This window comes from Anthonomus grandis, chromosome 4 (assembly GCF_022605725.1).
Source record: "Anthonomus grandis grandis chromosome 4, icAntGran1.3, whole genome shotgun sequence".
Classification (NCBI taxonomy): domain Eukaryota; kingdom Metazoa; phylum Arthropoda; class Insecta; order Coleoptera; family Curculionidae; genus Anthonomus; species Anthonomus grandis.
In genome coordinates this window covers 13,282,490-13,303,861 of record NC_065549.1, presented here as the reverse complement: position 1 = coordinate 13,303,861, position 21,372 = coordinate 13,282,490, and the positions used below count along the sequence as shown (strand labels likewise).

General features: G+C 26.9%; 2 protein-coding genes across 2 annotated transcripts in view; one reads left to right on the top strand and one right to left on the bottom strand.

The window, feature by feature from the left end:
- The window catches only part of LOC126735738 (uncharacterized), a 508,234-nt gene that overhangs the window by 393,130 nt on the left and 93,732 nt on the right, over window positions 1-21,372 (bottom strand). The gene's annotated exons all lie outside the window — the stretch shown is intronic.
- On the top strand, window positions 1,273-19,714 carry LOC126735739 (facilitated trehalose transporter Tret1-like). Its single transcript, XM_050439825.1, has 6 exons — window positions 1,273-1,596; window positions 6,925-7,092; window positions 11,337-11,454; window positions 16,204-16,415; window positions 16,469-16,633; window positions 18,946-19,714. The coding sequence occupies exons 1-6, from the start codon at window positions 1,485-1,487 to the stop codon at window positions 19,680-19,682; spliced, it is 1,512 nt and encodes a 503-aa protein (XP_050295782.1). The 5' UTR covers window positions 1,273-1,484; the 3' UTR covers window positions 19,683-19,714.

Below are 21,372 nucleotides of genomic sequence, written 5' to 3'. Positions count from 1 at the left end.
GGATATTGTTTAATTCAAAGAGAAATAGGAAAAAATAAAATGAATGTATTGTCTGTCGGATTGAACGTTTAACTCAAATTTAGATTGAATGCTTACGTTCAAATAACTAATCTAATTTAAAAAATCTGTTGTAATTCTGTTGTGAAAAAAAGAACAAATAAAAAAAGGTTATGTTGTGGTATTTGTCGGATGGAGAATTAAACTCAGTCTTAGACTAACTTTAAATGGAATAGCCTGTATGTAACTGAAAACGAGAAACTTAAAATGGCAATAATTACGCTTAAACAACTGATTACACAAGAATTCTAAGTTTATTCAAAGGTACAACAAACAAAATTAAAAGACAGGAGACAAATGATTTGAAATTGGGTCTTAACAATGGAAAAAGGAGTAAGCAAAAGAAAAATAGCAAAAAAATATTGTATGTTGTGATCTCTTTCGTAAAAAAGGAGAGAAAAAAGATAAAATAAAACAAAACGCATAAAAATAAAAGAACGAGAAAAGAATTAGGTCTGAAAATACACCTAAGAATAGAAGCAACAAAAAAATTACATCTGCCTATAGATGGTTCTTAAACTAAAAATCTAATATAAAAGCCTTAATAATAAAAAGAGAAGCGTCAATATTTAATATTAACTCATAATAATTGAATAGAATTGAAAAGATAAGACTGGAAAAAGTACAGCCAATAAGAGATATATCGAAGAAAAATTGACGAAAAAGCAGAATTGTATGAAAACATTTGCTTTATTTTTTTAACGCAGATTTTTCTATTTAAAAAACAAGTAAAATTTAATCACTTGAATCAAATTGACTATATAAATTATATTTCCATTACTCTATTCTAAAATACAAATACTTTAAATTACAAATCTGCAAATAGATTCGCAGTACTTGTACAGCACCTATCTTCTATTCCACTCAGTATCAATTTAAAGTTATTTTAAGTGACCAACAGACAAGGTCAAGAACAGGTCTTCCCATCATCATCATCATCTTCTTCTTCTTCATTTTCTTTCTCTCCTCCACTTGGTTTCTAGCGGAGTTGATAACGTGCAAGAATTGCGAATCGCTTGTTAGGTTTATACGCACTACACGGTCACCTCGCGACTAAGAAAAAAAATCGCTACCAGCTCAAAAAAAAAACAACAACAAAAGTTCCTTTCTAATATAAAACTCGCGAAAAAAAACGATTTATAATTTTGTCGCATTTATTACGGGCTAAGAGGGTGTGGGTTCCTTATGACCTTATAGATATACGACAACCGGACTTTTAATAACTCTGAACGCATTGTGGTTTTCTCATTGTTGTAAAATCGCCAAGAGCGGGCGGCGGATAGTCGTTTGAATTTCAAATTGTAGATCCGCACGCTTAATATTGAGTGATTTTTTTTTTAAATTGTAAATTATTGGGAAATTGTGATGCAATAGTGCAATTATTTGTGATGTTTTAATAGTTTTTTCTTTTATATAGTGCGTGAAAAATGGCGGTTACTATTTTTGATCGGGTTTCTAAGTGGTTTGGAAAAGGTGATAATGGCGATAATAAGAAAAGGGATGGAGAGCCATTTTTTATGTACCTAAGCGTCATAATCGGTAAGTAAAAGAATATGAATATTGATTATTTTTTAATTACCTTATATCATTATTACATTACTTTTTAAGTGAAATTAAATTAAACAATTAAGGCTTTCGTACAGGAAATTTTGAAATAAAATTTGAAATTTGTCAAAAATTCTTGGGTGCCAAAAGTTAACATTATTTTATTTTTTCACCGTAATTGAAGTAAAACTTTTAACTTAATAATTATTAAAAAAATAGCCATATTAGCGTTACATTTAATAAAAAAAATCTGATAATTTATATTTCTTTTACTAACTTGTACTGAAAATTATTTAATAAAACTATCATTTACTATTACACATTATTATAAATTATATCAAAGTATTTTTAAATAAAACCAACTGTGCGTATTTTGGTGTAAAAATCAAAAGATATCAGAGCAGCTTTAAGACAAGAAAAATAATTTGCAATGATGTTAGCTTAATACTAACTATACATATATAATAACTTACTTGTCAAAGAATATACACCATACATATATACGCCATTCTGACAAAACATAATTTCTCACTTGATGAAAACTGTCAAACTATTTTCACTCACAGATCCAATAACCCTAAATTGACTTAAATGAGGAAATTTCTAGAAAGATGAAAATTAAACCTACTCGTTGTTTAAATATTAGATCCAATGAAACAAACCCAAGAAGTCCAATTTTTTTTTCTGAGAACGTATAGTAATAGTTAAAAAAAAACTTTAATGAGGAATTGTTCAATAAATGTTTTTTCCTAATTACATAAATTTTTTGGCCCTTGATTAATAAAATATAGTGCCTTCGATTGAGGATTTGCTTATTCTAGAATTTACAAATATTTTGTGTTATTTTATGACATGCTAACAATTTTTTTCTAGATATGCACTTCTTAAGTCCTATAGATATAAACTATGTTAAATATAGGAACTATGCAAATTAAATATTTTAAAAAATGATAACATTGTACAAAAAAATACATTTAATCAAAAATCATTTTATGTCCTTAACTCATTTTATGTTGCTAAATATTCACGTTTTTCCTAATTCCATAGAATTTTTTGGCACGCAATGAATTCAGTATCTAAGCGTATTAAATCTAGGCTTTGCTATGTATTGCACTTGCACTATGTATATTAAATCCAGGCTTTTCAGAAAGAGTTTTGCTTAATAAATATGGTGGGTACGATAACTTAAATTTTTATTTGTCTTCTACATGTAGCTTCCAAATATTTTTAGTAATTTTTTCTAAAAATAACTTCTTTTCCTTCCAAATTTGCATTTTTAAGTCCTATAAAATCTATGTCAAATTAAGTGATTAAAATTCACGTAGAGGTTAAAATAATATTTTTTTTAAAAATTGTTGGGTGCCAAAAGAATTTTAAATTCCTAACTACTTTAATAAATATATTGGGCCTTTCATTTAGGCTAACAAAGATAGTATCTACTGCCGTTATAGCAAAAAATACAATCAATATATTCAATCAAGTCCAATTTTAAATTAAAAAATTATTAAAAATCTACGTCATTTAAATTTTGACTAAAGATCTTTTTCCTTTGTTAAGAGATATCTTGAAAAATAATTTTAATCTTAAAATAAAAGAAAAATTAGTATTGGCCCAAAAGTTATAAAAATAATACAATAGTTACTAACAAAATAGCCATTTCAGCTTTAAAATTGTTTAAAAGAATGTTGATTGATATTTTTTTAATTTAATTTTTTTGCCTCCTTGTGTTACGAATTATTTATTTAAATTCTTCTTTCCTACTACATAAATGTTATTAAATTCAATATTAAAAAAAAAATTTAAGAATGAAATTAGAAATTTATAATTAAAGAATTGTTGGGTGCCAAAAGTGTTTATGTCTACATAGAATCTTATCAAATTTCATCCATAAAACACGTCATTTTAAGTACTGAGGTTTATATTATGTGTTTTTGGTATAGTCTGAAGTCTAATGAAACTTATGTCACTTATTTTAGATGGCCAAATATTTACGTTCTTTTAAATTACAGAATGTTTTTTGTCACTCGAATAATTTAGCTTATAACCGACCACTATGTACAAAAAAATTAACATAAGAATGTTATCTGCCTTCTTTTCAAATTTTTAAATCATTTGTTAGAATGTTAACGATTTTCCTTGTAGATTTTAATTTTTTAAGTCAAATTAAATAATTGAAATTCGCGTAGAGGTTAAAATAATACATTTTTTTAAAAATTATTAAGTGCCTAAAAGAATTTTAAATTTTTATGAAGGCTGTTATAAAAAATATATTGGATATTTAAGCTAATAAAGTTAATACCTATCTCCAGTGTTGCCAGAAATGTCAATTTGACTATGTTCCTATTAGATATTTTTTCGCACTAACGATCAATTAAGTTTCTAGACGACCACAATATATTTAAAAAACATGATATTCAATAGGAGGTTTGCTTAATAAATTTGGTAGGTATTTTAATACAGATATTATTATTTGCCCTTTAAGTATAGAATTTTAAAATTAATATCAATATTTTGTGACAACTAATTAATAACCTATAAAAGCTTATAAAATCTTGGCACTAGCATGAGTATGTGAGTTCTGTCAGTAATCGAAATTTAAAAAAAGACACAATAATAATTACACAATTAATTAAAATATTAAATAGAATTGCCATCATTATCATTTTCGTGTTATTTCATCTTTGTCAAATAGCATATATTAAAAATGAATATTATTAGATAGGGTTGAAATTGCCTCATTATTTATTTAAAAACATATTTAAGTGAATCTTTCAATATATTTTTTTTGATGAAATTCGTTGTTGATGATGGAAATGGTATAAAATAATTCAAAAGCAAAATATATTTTAAAATAGATTCTTGAATAGATCCTAAGAACTTAATATTAGGGTGGTTGGTATTGTTTCATTTATCTTATTACGAAATTAACATCTTCAATCTTCTAGTATCCGAAAGACTACCCTGTATATTACTGTGCTGTTGCTTTTACTTCTAGATTTAAAGTCACTATAATGAATAATATTACAAAGGAAACATTTTGATACTCGAAATATAAGACTAATAGTAAACCTGTACTGGGTGCTAATAGCTAAGGTTAGATTAGATGACTATTACATTATCTGATGTTATAGAAATACAACGTGGTGTTCGGCAAGGGTGTATTTTGTCCCCTCTTCTTTTTAATAATTATAGTGAAACCATGTTTAAGGAAAATCTTACAGAAAAAGACAAAGAAATACAAATATATTGTCAATATTGTAGTAATTTTGGATATGCCGACGATACAGTAGTAGTAACAGACAGCACTGAAGATCTGCAAAATCTACTGCAAAAAATTAATGACTTTTGTAAATGATATGAACACAATATGAATTTGAAGAAGACAGAGTATATGGTTACCACAGAACAATAAAACATATACCTAAGCTTCAAAATCGATAACATTTCAATTGAAATAGTCTAATTATACAAATATTTAGGCACAATAATAAACAACACTGCTAAACAGTTACTAGAAATAAAATCCATAAATGAGATAGCTTAAATAAATCTTTAAATAAACTCCAGAAGTTTCTTTACAGCAAAACCATAAACTTAAAATTAGGCACAAGAATACTTCGATGATGTGAGTTGTCAATTCAATTATATGATGCCAAAGTATAGACACTTAAAACCGCTAAAATAAACAAATTGGTAAGCATTGAAAATGTTGATTGCTACCCTCCGCTAAAGAAATTTCATATTTAAGGATTTTTTTTTTTAATAATTTTTATAATTTTTATTTTGTTCTATTTATATTTATAAATTTTGCAAAGAAAATAAGTAATCTCTTTTTCTGTTTCTATTAGTCATTATTTATTATTATTTTGTATAAATAGCAAAAATGTAATAGAATAAATGAATAAAATTAGCTTTAACATAATATATTTTATAAAAACATTTAAAAGGATTATTTTGTAATTCTGTGTCCTATAAATAGAAGTAAAAAAAGAAAAATTAAATTATAATGATATAAATGGAATAATTTGGTTAAAATACAATATTCGAATTTAAAATATATTAATTATTAAATTGGAATAAATTTTTCCAAAATGCCTTTAAACTTGTATTTCACGATATAGAAAATCATAGGCAAAATATGAGTCTTAGCTATTATCCCAAACAGCCATGAAATAAAAAAAATATTTGATTTAGAAAAACTATTTTTCATAGACAAAGTTATTAAAAATCATATACAAGTGACAATAACAAAAGTATAAGAAAAAAGTCTAAAGAAATCATTTTTAATATATTTTAAAAATCTGCTGCTAGTTTCTGGTTATTTCATAATATATTAGGGTAATCTAAAAATAATGAAGCCTATATATAACTAATACTACGTACTTATTTAAATAACAATTTTTGTCCATCCTAACATCACAACCATGACCCTTGATTAGAAAAAAAACAAAACTTAAATGCCATATTTTTCCTATAATTATTTATGTCATCTACATGGTTATATTACTTATTAATAATTACAAGTACTCTTTTTGTAATGGGAAAAGCCTTCATCCTTGTCTGTAAAATTATTCAAAAAATCTGTAATGTCTGGTCTAATTAGAGATATAATTGGTTTTAAAAAAGGTTTTTTTTTCTACAACGAACTGGTATAATATGGCGGTAAATATCTTTAATCAAGGATAACGTAATAAAAGTACGTAAAATGATCTGAAGCATAACTAATGTACTTTAAAAGTATTTACTGGAATAGGACATATACTTGTATATGTATAGCATGTTTAAGGTTTCTGTTTGCTATATAATTTATAAATGAAAAAAACTTGACAAAAAAATTAAATAGCGTAATAAATTTTATGAACTTACGGTTAGAGTATTATACAGGATCTCTTAAATAGCTATATTATACTATAGTCATTACTACAAAAAATAAAATCTATTCCGGGTGGTTATCTTAGAAAAAGGTCAATTTTTAGGTTTAGTCTAAATTCTTTTGTAAAATTGTGAACAAAAACAGTTACAAGGTGATTCATAAATAAGACATATTTTTTTTTTTAGTTTTACGGTATTTAGTGATTTTTTTAAAAATTTTTGCCTACATTTTAAAGTTTTATATATAATTTTTTCTGCTTAACAACATAGACTTACTTAGGGCTAAACACAAATAAACTTATGTCAAAAAAAATATCAAACTGTACCTCCTACCACCATAAAGTGTAATTAAAAATCACACCTAACCAAGTGAATTTTATTTGTATACATGTAATTCATTCCTAATATTCAAATTTTTATTGATTCCTTTATTATTATTTTAATTTTCAGCATATTTGACAGCATTTGTAAGCGGAACATCTATATCATGGACCTCACCAGTTATACCAAAATTCAAAACGGACGAAAATCCATTTAATCATACAGTAAGCACCACTCAGACAGCCATGTTAACATCATTCTTACCATTGGGAGCTATTACAGGCCCTATTTTAGCTGGTATGTATGGCTACCTATTTATCTGAGTTATATGTTTAATATGTTTTTTATCCAGAATAAATTCCTGACTCTTATAGATTAGATAAGTTATTAAGTAAATCTGGCTTACAGCAATAATTTGTGGTATTAACTTTCGATATTAATGTCAATTTATTATATTCTAATTAACGTAGTGACTCGTTTGTATATCTTCTGAACCATCTAATTTTAACTATATAGTAAAAATGCAACCGGAAAAAAGCTCGTCTCTGCTCGATATTATTGTGGTGTCTGATGATAACCTTGCGTTCATAGATACACATGAAATTTCTGATCACTAATTCGTATACTGTTTCCTTAAGGTAGATATTTCTAAGAAAAATGTATAGTTCAAAACCTAAAGAAATTGTTAGCAATTTTTCGATAGAAAGCTTTAATGCCAATCTACCTAGAACAAAATGGTAACATATTTCCTATACAAATTATATTAATAAAAAGGTTAAAAAGGTAAAATTTGTAAATTTTTTATTACCCCATACTCCATATACATAAGATAGAATTACTAAAAATAAAGCTTTATGGTTCACCGGGCCATTACAGAAAATTATACGATAAGTTGCTAAGTAAATTTAAAAGTAGAAAACACAGCTCACTGGAACGCCGATAAAGAAATAAGAAACTTTATTTCTCCTAATGTCAGAATTACAAAAAAGCTTGAACATATTCTTCTCTACCCTTCAAAAATATCCAGTTTTTGGCTTTGCGTTTAAAAGAGTTAAAGCCTTCAACCATCCTTATATCATTTGGGAGCATGTTATACAATCTCGGAGTAAAATATTTTAAGCTCCTCTGTCCATGAGTTTTACGAGTCGTGGTTGGATATGCCAAGTTGTTTTGTCTAGTAGATGAATTTTGGTTAATATTTAACTCTATCTTGTTTTTATTTATAATTTAAGAATTTCTAAACAATAGAGTTGACGCAAATCTAATTAATATCTTACTTTCAGAAAAGAGGTTATCAGTGGGATATATTCTGTCTCTGCCAAAAATGATTTTTAAAAACCATTTTTGAATTGATTTTAATTTTTGTATATGTGTGTCAGAAACGCGTCCCCATCCCAAAATACCATAAACTAAATGACTTTGTACAAGAGACATATATACAATTTTTAGATGTTCGGTAGTCAAAAAGTCTCGAAGGTACATAAATTTTGAGAGAAGTCCCCTTAACTTCTGAACCATTTCATCGACATGAAGGTCCCATTTCAACAAATTGTCAATTTTAATACCGAGATATTTAAAAGATATTGCTTCGGGTATTTCACAATCCGCAATCTTAATGTTGCCAAGCCTTTGAAGGGAACTTCTGTAAGTTGCAAAAGACATGTAGTTAGTTTTTTTTTAATATTTAAAGTTAATTTATTGTGTTGAAACCAGTTTGTTAATTCCACAAAGTCTTTTTTAATTTGGGTTGTTATAATTTGCCAAGACTTTGATCTACAGAGTAAAACGGTGTCATCTGCAAAACTAATCAGCGTTCCATTTAGTTTAAGCCTAAGCATGTCGTTTACATAAAACGTAAAAAGTAAAGGACCCAACACAGTTTCCTGGGGTACTCCATACCTAACATCTCTTTCACTGCTTATGGTTCCATTAAAGTCAACACGCTGCGTTCTATTTGTAAGGTAGCTTTTAAGCAAATCGAAAACTTTAATAAATATGACGTATCGTTAAATTTAAAATACTATCAATTTATTTAAATTAATAAAAATGAAAGTAAGTAATGCGTTAAACTAAGTATAAGCAAATTGAAACTATGACCAAAAAAACAGCATAATAAATAAATAAAACTGAACAAAATTAATTGAAAAAAAATACACATGAAATTAAAAACAAAACCCTTACAGACAAAACTGACAAAATGTACATAAAATCTCGAGATATTAGTACTTATATTAAATGACTAGAGTTTATTTTTTATATAAATAAGTAAAAAAGCTCCTGGTATATAAATAAAACTATCGAAGCAATCTATAGGCTCTGGAAGTTACGCTGAATAAAGAAGAATACCGTGCTTTTTTCTACCTACATTTACGCTAAAGCCATAAATAAAATATACATATTAAAAAAAATCGTAATTGCATATAAATAGAATATAACAATAGCGTTTTAAGGTCTGAACCTCCACAACCAATTAAACCATTTGTCTTCTGCTAATATTAATGTCAACATTACTACGAAACAATATATAAGATTCGTGAACACTAGACAAGGTCAACATCGGTATTTATTACAAATTATTGTAAATGTTTTCCAAATAATTAACAATATAATTGTTTCATGCTTACAGAAGATATTTTACATAATAGCGAACGTACCTATAAATCTAACGCATTTATATGATCATACCATATTATACTAATAATAATTATGTGGGTTGAGCCAGCTATAATGCCTGTTCGGCGTGTAATAGCGTGAACCTGTAATATTAATATTTTTTTAACAATAAATCCCATGAATAGTGATATCACTATAATAGTATGTTTATGAATGTAATTATTATTATAACAGAGCACGCCTCTTATTGTAAAGGGTAGATTTAATTAGCTGTTTTACATTTAAATGATTATATGTAGATATACAGGATGCTTGAAAAACTAAATAAAAAATAATTATAAAAAGAAGTAGTAGTAGTAGTACATAAAGTTGAAAAAGAAGAAAAAAAAAATAAAATAAAAAATCGTGTGTGTTTTAAGGCAAGTAGAAGAACATCCATAAAAATTAAAAAATATTTAAATTTTTGGCAACATCTAATATGTTTAATAAAAAGCATAAAATAATTGATTCTTGTAAGAATATTTACAAAGATAAAATATTGACACTAAAAAAAAATGCTAATGCAAAAGAGCATGATAAAATTAAACGTAATTAATAAATTTTCATAGCCGAGATAATTAAGAAGTATGTAGCAGTAATAGGAGAATATCTACAACTAATGAACACCCTAAAAAGATCCTAATTTACTCCGAAATATTGGCAGTATTAAGGTTTAAGGCCTAAGTTTCATCGACATTATATTCTTCTTAACTATTACAAAATGTTAATACTTATTTGACTGCACTTAAACGATTAATGAGAATGTTTAAATCAGTTCTTAAATGTGCTGGTAAAAGAATCAAAGAATATTAGCAGCATCCATTAAGATTAATAAAAAATACTTAATTATAACTTTAGGAATACTATTTTAATACTAAACATAATCAACTAATTCCTTTACTTGATAGAAGAATTGAGAAAATGATTAAAGAATATTAATGTCAAATGAGACTAATAAAAATCACTGTATCCTAGAATCACTAGATTTCACGGAACAGATTTCTATCTAATAATATTTTTTTTTTGCAATTAGAAGTTGGGGTACTCAATGTCATCATGAGTCTATTGACATCAATTTTTAATCAAGATAGTATTAATATTCCATAACTCTTTTCTGAAGTTTGTTGTATTTACCAGATAGATTTTGGTCTCCCAAATTCAATTAATGATAAAGGTTTTTTCAGTTCTTTAACTTCAGGTGCTCTAAAATGGTATAGATCTATTTATTGGTATACCTGGGTCTAGTTACAGTTATCGATGTAAGAAAAATTATATTTTGGACATGTTCAGTTGCATATAGACTAATGCTGCATTTATCATAATATGTAAACAATTTACAAAGAATTTAAAAAACTTTTAACAGACACAACTACTTGATATTATTTACTATTTTATTGCCCTTGATCTTCGCGGTGTTCAGTAACACCTGAGATCAATGAACCATTCTTACGCTGGTCAAGGAGATCTAAGTAATAAAAAGCGATGTTTTTTTATTAATAAACTCTTTAATACATGTTATTAATATTGTCTTAAAATTTTTTATTATTTAGTGAAAATATAGTATGAGGGTAGGGAATATTATATGATGTATTTCCCAATATTTATATTAAGTTTGAGTAACGTAATGGCCCCTATTGAAATTTAATGTGATGAACTCATATTGGTATTAAACAATACATAATTGCAGTTTTTAACTAAGTTAATAAAAACATTGATTATTTATTATCTTTTTTGTAAATTTCCCATTTGCTAATAAATACTTTCCAAGGTAACAATAAAAATATTCCTTTTCTTGTTAAAATGATGATTTTTGCAAAATACGATAAACATTTCTTAAGAACTGTAATTATAATATTTTACCCATAAAATAAAAACTGTTTTTCTTTCAGGTTATATTGCGGACAGGTACGGGAGAAAATTTACCATGATGCTGCTGGGATTTCCCTCGATGATCGGTTTCTGCATCTTGGGATTCGCCAAGTTCATTGAACTGTGGTATCTTGCAAGGTAATTATTTTACTTTCTTCATATCTGTGCTACTTTCATTTAAATTATGTACCTAGAGTGAAGGTTAAGAAACATTCATTGTAGCAGTAAAAATACTATGAAAAACCGATAAATCTTTCTAAATATGATAATATTATTTTTGACATAAATTGTACAGTGATAATACACTAGTTCTATAGTTACTAGCTCTGACTTCTAATGTAGTACTGTCATTATGATTTTAATAAAGTTTAATAAAATATTGTTTATGTCTAATTTTTGTTTTAATGTTTCTTATTTTGTCAGAATTGTATATTTTCCATTTCACGCTCTTTTTGCTCTTTTTTTTTTGGATAACCGATTTGTTTGTTATTTTTCGATAAATTTTCACTTACAAAAAATTTTCATTCTTTTACATAATTTCTTATATAATCAGTTTTTAAGCTTTCCAACTAAATTTCATTTCCTTTTAGGCATTTAAAGCCGTTTCTAAGCATTAAAAAATTTTCTGAGTACCTTGCTAATATTATTGAATAAATAGCGCCATTTTACATGTCTAATAATCTTTGAAAATATACTTTTATTAGAAGTAATTTTTTAGTGTATTGGACGATACTCTTTTAACAATATTTCTAAATCTTTAGGGTTAAATTATTGTTATTTCACACTTTTAGAGACATTTGATTATTAGAGAGTTAATGTCAATTTATGTCTTCCAAGTATTCGAAATATTTTGGTAATATCACAATTTTGAAGGAATTTATTATTTTACTTTAAATACTTGATATTTCCATAATTTTTAATTAAAGGTATTTGAAGTTATATTGTTATATTTTCCAGTTATTGTAAATCATGTTAAGTGTATTTTATTTGCTTGATGTAATTTTTAATTTATTTCAGATATCATGTTTATGAAGATATCATGTTTTTGAATAATTTTTTATGTATTTCTAGCTTTTCATTATTTTTTTTTAATTTCCTTCAGATACTAGAAATAGTTTTCCATTACACGATAAATATTTGATAATCTTTTTTAAATATTTAGTATGTTCGGGCATTAAAAGTTATTTTTATTTCACAATTTTAGAGAAGCTTTCTGATTTTTATACGTAACTGATGATATTTTATATTTATTAAAATAATTTATTATTTTATTCCAAATTTTTAAAGTAGTTTGGTTATCTATATTTTTAAGGCATTAAACCCTTAATTATAATATTTGCGTCTTTTATATACTTAAAGAAATTTTTAGTTCATTCCAAGATAATTTCCTAAAATCTTATGAACAAATTCTTATATATTTCTACCACGTTCATTATTTTTTTATTTTATTTCTTCCAGGCACTAACATTTTTCTTCAGTTAACTAAAATAGTTTTTCGTTATATTATTTTATTATTGAATATCAACTACCATAGGTTTTTTAATTTTTAGCGTTCCAAATTATTTTAATTTCAAAATTTAACAGAGATTAAAAATATTGTTTAAAAATGTAACGGAAGATATTGAAGTAATTTATCATTTTATTTCAAGCACATAAAGTCATTTCGTATAAATTGATATAATCTTTTAGGGTAGCTTGCAAATATTCTAATAATTTTATGTCAGACATTTCATTACAGTTTTTAGGCATTTTTTCATAATTTAGGTCATTTGACAATCATGTTTTGTATACTTGAAATAATTTTTAGTTTTATTCTAGTACGAAACATATTTTTGATGCCTTCCAGGAATTTCAAATAACTTTCCATGTGTTTTAGATATTATTTTATTCTAAAACAAGCATTTGAAGAAAATCTTACATTTTTTACATTTTTCAGGTAATTAACTGAAGGCCTTTTAATTATATGAAATATTATTTTAATATCGGATTTTAAAGTATTCTTTATTTTGTTCATATTCCAGTTATTTAAGCCTTATATTTTATGACTGCAAATCATATTATTAGACATACACTTTTGTGCCTTCTAGGATTTAAAAATCTTACAGTTATTGGATTTCTTTTTATTTTCGAGGTAATTAAAAGCAAAATTTCATTTGATTATTTGATTCCTGAAAAAACATTTAATATCATTTTTATGAATTCGAGGCATTACACGTTATTTTTATATCTTCTAAATTTTTTTTTGTTGGTCAGGCATTATACGTTTTAAAACATTAAGAGTATTCAGGCATTTAAAGTTATTTTTGTTCGAAAATTTCACAAAAGCATTCTGATTTCATTGGGTTATTGGCGCTATTTGATGCGTATGTCTTTAAAATCATTGACAATATTTTTTAAATTTACAATGTTGAAGTAATTTGTAGTTTCATTCAAGGTACAGGACATAATTTTTTATGAATATGTATGGATTTCATATTTTTAATTTTTTTTCAGTTATTTGAAATAATTTTTCACTATATTGTTTTATTACTGAATCACTGCATTTGCCAATATTTTTTAATTATTAGGGCTTTAAATAATTTTTGTATCAGAATTTGACAATTATAGGAAATAATTCATAGGCATCAAGATATTGATTTATTTTCTAAATTTTAATCCAAACGTATGTCATTTTATTTTATTTGATATCATCCTTCCAAGGTATATCAAAAAAAAAATTTCCAGGCATTTTTATGTCTTCTGAGAACTGGCAATCATGTTTCCTATATTTAAGTCAAATTTAGTTTAACTTCAAGTATGAGAAATTGTTTTGTATACCTTTTAGGAATTTCAAACAAATTTCCATGTATTGAAGACATTTGACGATATTTTTTAAGGTATTCAAGTTTTTTTCAGGCTTTAAAATACATTTTCAAACTTATCAGGTAATTGATGGTATTTTATATATTTAATAATCATTAAAAATATTGTTTAAACATAAGAATATTAAAAGTATTTTTTAAATTTTATTCCAGGCTTATCATTCGTTATTTTCAGGCATTTTAGCTCCAGTTTTTTTTTCTTTTTTTCAAATACTGAAATTAATATTTCACTTAAGTAATTTTTAGTTTTAAGTATAAATTCCAGTATTAGACATGGATTTTATATGCCTTCTATGAATTGGAAATCATACTTTATTTCAAGTATTGCTTTTTTTTGTTGTCGAGGGAAATACAAATAAAATTTCATTTAATTATTCTAGAATAGACATTTGATTATAATAAGTTAATTTTTGATATATTTCAGGCATAAAATTTTATTTTTATATCTCCTTAGTTTTTTTTAAAGCAATTCACGTAAGGTTTTGGTTTTTTAAAATGTATTTGATATAATTTGTCTTTTTTTCACAATTTTTTTATGTATTTTAAGTTTTTTGCTACAGTTTTTTGGTGACCATTTTCAGTACATCAGTACCAAACAATCAATTTGAGCTAATTAACATTCAAGCTGAAATCATTACCTTTAGTTGTTAAAATGATCGATTGACAATCCTTATTTGGAAATTTTTCTTGTGTTTCTGTCTTCTTATATTTCTAAACTTCTAATTTTTTTATGTTTTTATAGATTACTACGGTATTTCCTCCGAATCTGAGACACCCAATAAACTCAGGTTGCCAACAAATGCTTATGGTTTAGTCTTATATTTAAATTTAAGATAATTTACTATAACATTTAACGTAATTTCTTTTCCTTTAAATATATTTATTGATCTAGTATTTTGCCTCTAAATTGCTTTATAATATTTAAGATCTTGTAACTAGCAACCAGAATATCATCATTTCTTTCAATTATGCTTTAAAATGTATGACTCATTTAGTAAATAGCATGGCTCAGATATCACAAGAATTTCTATTATTACCTAGCAACTTTTTGACTAAATTATTGTTAGTCAGCAACATTCTTTATCTCTTGCACAATAAGTCTACTTAATTCTGCTTCTTAAATTGTCAATAGTATCAAAATGAGTCTAAAAATATCTTCCAGATTACTTGCATGTTTATCTAACCACTACCTATTAACCATTGACCAAATATTATATACTATAACCACTATTAACCAACGTTTAAGAGCTAGAGTCTCTAACTAGATTATTAAGTCCCTATATGCTATGTTACTCGACTGTGGAACTTTTCTATTAGTTGTTGAGCTTTGCTGCTTGGGGAATAAACCCTGCACTAGTTAATTCCGAATCTAAAACTTCTATCAGTCCGTATTTAGATTTTCACAAAACGTTTTAGCTCCAGCCTAATAATAATGTATCAGATTTGCAACTTGTAATGCAGGTGAATCACACAAATCAATTAAGTCCATTAAGTACGTACCCAGTATGTTAATTAATGTTTTACCGATAGGATCCGACAATAGTATAAATATTGATATATTTATGTTAAGATTTTTAATGAATGGAATTATTTATAAGAGAAGGGAATAAAATCACTACAAAGGGATTTATTAATAAAACATTTTCATTTTAATTATGTGTGAAGGTATGTATTAGAATAGTTGCAGAGAAATATGCAATATCATTCACTTATTTATCTTTACTTTATTGTTTATTTATCTTCCAATTTGACTAATATTTGCCTTACATCTAGGCCATATTGATAACGACTAATGGTTTACCCTCATAAATCAGTTGGAAAGCTAATGTCATTAAACGTTGGAGTATTTACCAATATATTACTTTAGTATATTACTAAGTTATTATAGACAAGCAATAGCGAAGAACTGAAAATTGTATTAGAAAGCCTAAAACATGATTGTGTCAAGTAAACTTTGAAGAGAGAACTTCAATCCTACTATTATTTACCCAATATGACGTTGTTTTAATGATCGTTTTCCTTTTAGGTTTTTATTAGGAATTGGCGTAGGATGCTTTTTTGCCATAACTCCGATGTATGTAGCAGAAATTTCCCAAAATCACAACAGAGCAAAATTCGGAGTCCTCTTTGGCGTTTTTATTACTTTGGGATTATTTTGGCCATTTTCATTAGGAGCACACTTGGTCATACCACTGTTCGCCATGACTTGTAATATACCAATTGTGGTATTTCTCATAGGTATACATATAACTCTAAATGGAAAAATTAATTGCTAACTTGTGGTATTTTAGTGTTTGGTATATGGATGCCAGAGACACCAATATTTCTAATATCAAAAGGAAAAATAAAAGAGGCTGAAAATGCCTTAGTAAAATTAAGAAAAAAGAAACCAGTGGAGGTACAAGATGAAATTAACGAGGTGTTAGCTGGAATGGAGAAGCAAAATCAAGGACAAGGTAAAAATGTTTCTTTAAAAAAAAATTAAGCTTTATACAATAAATCAATAAATATTCACTTGTAAAGATTCTTACCGGACTAAGATTCAGACTTTCGAGCGTTATTTGTAGATGTACAGGTCCGGACTTAAAATCTTTAACGTCGATTTTTCTTTATGCATTTATTTCGATTTCAAAACATTTATTTTATAAATAGGTACAATTATAAGTTTATATTTAAAAAAGTAGTAAAACATTTTTTTCTTTAAATTGGTGTATGAGTATTATGATTTTATATGAATAACATTAGCTTAAATATTTCTTCATATATAGCAAAAAAATTGATTAAAAGTGTGGATGTTGTGAGTGGTTAGGTTAAAAAATTATTAAAAAAAGATAAATTATTTCGTGCGAACGTTTCGAATTAAAACTAATTCGTCCTGCTTCAGGGTTCTGTAAAAAGCTACAGTAGTATGGACTTTGAGTAATTTATGCTAAAGTAAGTAATTACTCTTTCAGTAATTCATTTGTCTTGTTTCTAAATTTTAATTTTTTTTTATTTTATTTAAAAACTTTAAGAGAAAATAGACTAGTTTTATATGTACAATGAATGAAAAAACCATCTAGAAGATCTAAAATCCTAACCACTGAGGCTATTCAAAATCCCTAGATTTACTCAGTACGTAGTCCGGAGCCTATGTATCGATCGTATATTTCTATGTATCGATTATGTTTCTATGTATCGATTGTTAAATTTCCATATAAAACTTACTATTCATTATTCCATATAAAACTTACTATTCATATTTCTTATTATTCACCCGAAAATTCAAAAAATATGAACTTTTAAATGAATTTATAATTTTATTTACTTTAAACGTAAAATCATTAATACATTGACCAACAAATATTAATTTATAAAATTGTTCAAGAACAAAATGAAAATAACGAAATAATCAAGAAATCACCCTTCGCGTAACGCTAGCAAACTGGCAAACGAACTACTGACTGAAATATGCATATATTCCATGCCCTGCCTATGAGAGGAAGAGAGAAATAAAATGTGCGCGCGCACGGCTCTCTCTTGCTCCTACAGTAATATATGAACTATAAATCTCTCTCTTTTTATCTCCACTAACTCATATCTCCTTCTCAACTCTCGTTCGTCTCGGCCGATCACACTTTTCGTAACGCTTTTGTACCAGCTTAAGCGTGCCGTAATAAATTTTACTTCAAAAATATAAGCATTCAAATTTTTTTTTAATGTTACATTAAAAGATCATATGCACCCGGATTATGGCTTTGGATCAAAAGAAATAGGTATACAGGTTGGGGAATTAAAGATCACGTATTGCTCAAGATAATAGCAGACCTTCTATCGAAAGAATCCAGGAGCAAGAACGTGTAAAACAAATGTTCGCATTACTCTATAAGTGGGTTAAATCCTTCAGTTATTTAAAAATTTGTCGCGGAAAAATAGCCATAGAAGTTTTCAATTCTGTAAACAGTATCCTGAAAAATTGAATGTTTGAGCTAAGCAATCATGTGGTCAGAGCTATTTTTTATTGATTGTACTTTAAACGCCCAAAAATACATTGAGTTTCTGCAAAACAAAGTTCTTCCTGCCATTCAAATACTCCCTGACCGCTCTATTTTGAACCAGATTGCATGTCCTGCTTAAAATGCGATTACGGTAAATGAATTTTTAACAAATACGTTTTCTACACATCTTATTAGTGGGACTGGCCATATAAAATGGCCTCCTAGATTTCCAGATTTGTCTTCAAACAACTTTTGTTTTTGGGGATACATTAAGGAGACCATTTGTAAACACGAATTTAATAGACCAACAAATTTAAAGGAGTTGTTTTTAGTAAGTTTATTTTCCAGAGATTTAATTTTATTTTTGTATAATGTTTAAATTTTTTTACTTTTATCAGAGTTTATATTTTATTAAATAATAACAATTTATTTTTTTTTATCATGCAGTATGCAGCATCATAAACATTTTGAGATTACGATTCTATCTAGGACTGATATATGGAAAATGTGCATCAAAAAAAATTTTAGAACTTTCGCGTAATACTTTATGAAATTTTATTGCAAGTAATACAGTTACTACCATCAAAGTCAGATGCTCATTAACGTCGTTGATGTTAAAAACAATGACGTAACAGGCGAGTAGCAGAACGCACGAAATGCATGTTTGCGCGTTGCCATATTTCGCCTTTAAACACTTCTGTATGCGCCATGATCGATTCTCCAACCTGTATATCTCTATTAAGCTATATTCGCATTTACGCTTACTAAAAGTAATAATTTTTTTATTTCAGGTGGATTCAAAGAACTCATTACAACCCAACCATCTCAACGTGCCCTTGTCATCTGCATAGGTCTAGTACTGCTCCAAGAACTCTCCGGAATCCACCCTATTATGGCCTATTTAAAACCCATCTTCCAAGCAAGCGGCACCAAAATATCCCCCGATTTATCCACCGTAATATTCGGTTTATCTCAAATCTCTTCGAATTTTATAACAGCCTTAATTGTGGAAAGAATTGGCCGCAGAGTCCTGTATATTGTCTCAGGAATAGGTTGCGGAATATCATGCGGTATTCTCGGAACATTTTTCTTTTTTCAAAAAATCGGAGCTGACGTGGAGGTGGTTTATTGGATACCACTCACCTGCATGGTGGCCTACATGATTTTCTTCAGTTGCGGTTTGGGACCACTGGCATGGTCAATAGTGGGAGAAATCTTCCCCGCTCATGTTAAAGGAATCGGATCAGGTGTTACTGTTTGTATCTCGTTTACTGCGTCGTTTATTGTTTTAATGACCTTTCCAATTATATCGGAAGCCCTTAGTATGGCCGCTCCGTTTTGGGGTTACACCATAGTGATTGTACTGGGGTTGATATTCGTGTATTTTATGGTACCTGAGACGAGAGGAATGACGTTGGCGCAAATACAAGAGACGTTGTTGATGAAGACTGACAAGAAAGCTAGAAGGGATGTCGAAGGGGTGGATAATCCGGCGGCTTCGATGGAGAGTGTGACTACTTATTTTTAGATTATTTTTTTTTAATATATTTATTTAGTTTTTGTTGTTTTTTATTTGCCGCTATGCCGTTATAATTCCTTTATTTTCAGTAGTTGCAATATCTATATTAATAGACTTACTTATATTAACAATTTCTTTTTGGTATAGAATAAAACTAGACAAGGATTAAAATTTTTGGTAGTTTACTAACTCGAACAAACAAGATATATTATCAAAGTATAGAAAAAAAAGTTTGTTCATATATAGGGTGAAAAGAAAAAGGCCGCTTAACATTTTTTTAAATTCCGAATTTCCGGAGAATAAAAAAAATTCTAAATGTTTAATTATCAAATCGTAAAGCAAAATAATGACCCTATTTTCTCGCCCTAAATGATTGAAAATTGAGTTTGTAGGTAAGACTTATTTTGTATATAAAAATTATCTATCCATCTCTGTCTTTCTTATAAAAGCCTTAAGGAAAATACCCCAAATAATTGTTGGATATTATTACAAGATTTGCAAAAACTTTGAAAAATCAGTTATCTATTCTAATAACTTTAGTCTTGTATAAAAGCTAATGAATTACTTTAATGAAAATAAAACCTATTTTGGAGTTACTAAGTTTTTTATTAGAATGCGAAAATCTCGATCCAATCAAAAGTCGTCGGGAAATTGAAATATTTTGGATAAATCTGAGTTTCATATAAATGATAATAAGTTTCTTTATCAAGCGTTCTTACAGGTTTTCTCAAAATACAACCGTTTTTGCAGTTTTTCTGAATTGAGCTACTGCGATTTTAGACCTTTATTTTTTTTTATATGAAATATTTAAATATTGAAGCATACGTATATTACAATGCATCTTCCAAAATATTTACTGTTAAATATTTAAAACTGTCTCTTATTTTATTCTATTCTAAATAATATTGCTGCACTTATCTCATTATAAAGCTATAATCTTAAAAGCTAAACAAGCTATTACCAAAGGTCCTCTCTTAGTTCTTTCTACGTTTAATTGGAATTATTTTTTTTATTACATAAGAAAATTAAATATTAGTATAATTGTTAAAATGTATCCATAAATCCTATAATTTATAATCTTGCCAACGATCAATACTTTTATGATAAGTATTTACTAGCCTGTACCTTGAAGGTCTTGATGATACCAGAACCAGGATTATCAACATTTTATAAATTAAAAATAAAAAGTCTTTCTCACTATTACCCTATTATATTTGAAATGCATATTTCAATATGGTCTTATGTAACTCTTACAAGTAGCAAACATAAATTTAATAATTTGAAATAAAGTCTATTTCACTCTACTATTTTACGCCTTATACCGCAAAGTATATGTAATGACTAAAATTTTTTAATTGGTTTTGTGTAAATTATTTTATTTATTGATTTATCTATGATCTTTGACTTCTGACCTCATTGAGATCTTTCATAGTTTTTTTCAGGTCTACTGATTTAGTTTCTGTTAAATAATAAGTTTGCTATTATAAATAATATTCAAAACATAATTCGTTAAAAAATTACAGGGTGTCAAAATTCTAATTAAAAAAATATTTTTTTTTTATTTTTCTTAAACCACTTTAGATATTTTAATGAAATTTGGCACGTTTAGACAGTTAATCAAGACGCATCTTTTTGTGCAAAAATTATTAATTTTATTTACCAGTGGCGTGTGTGCGGGCCGATCTTCATACAATTTTAA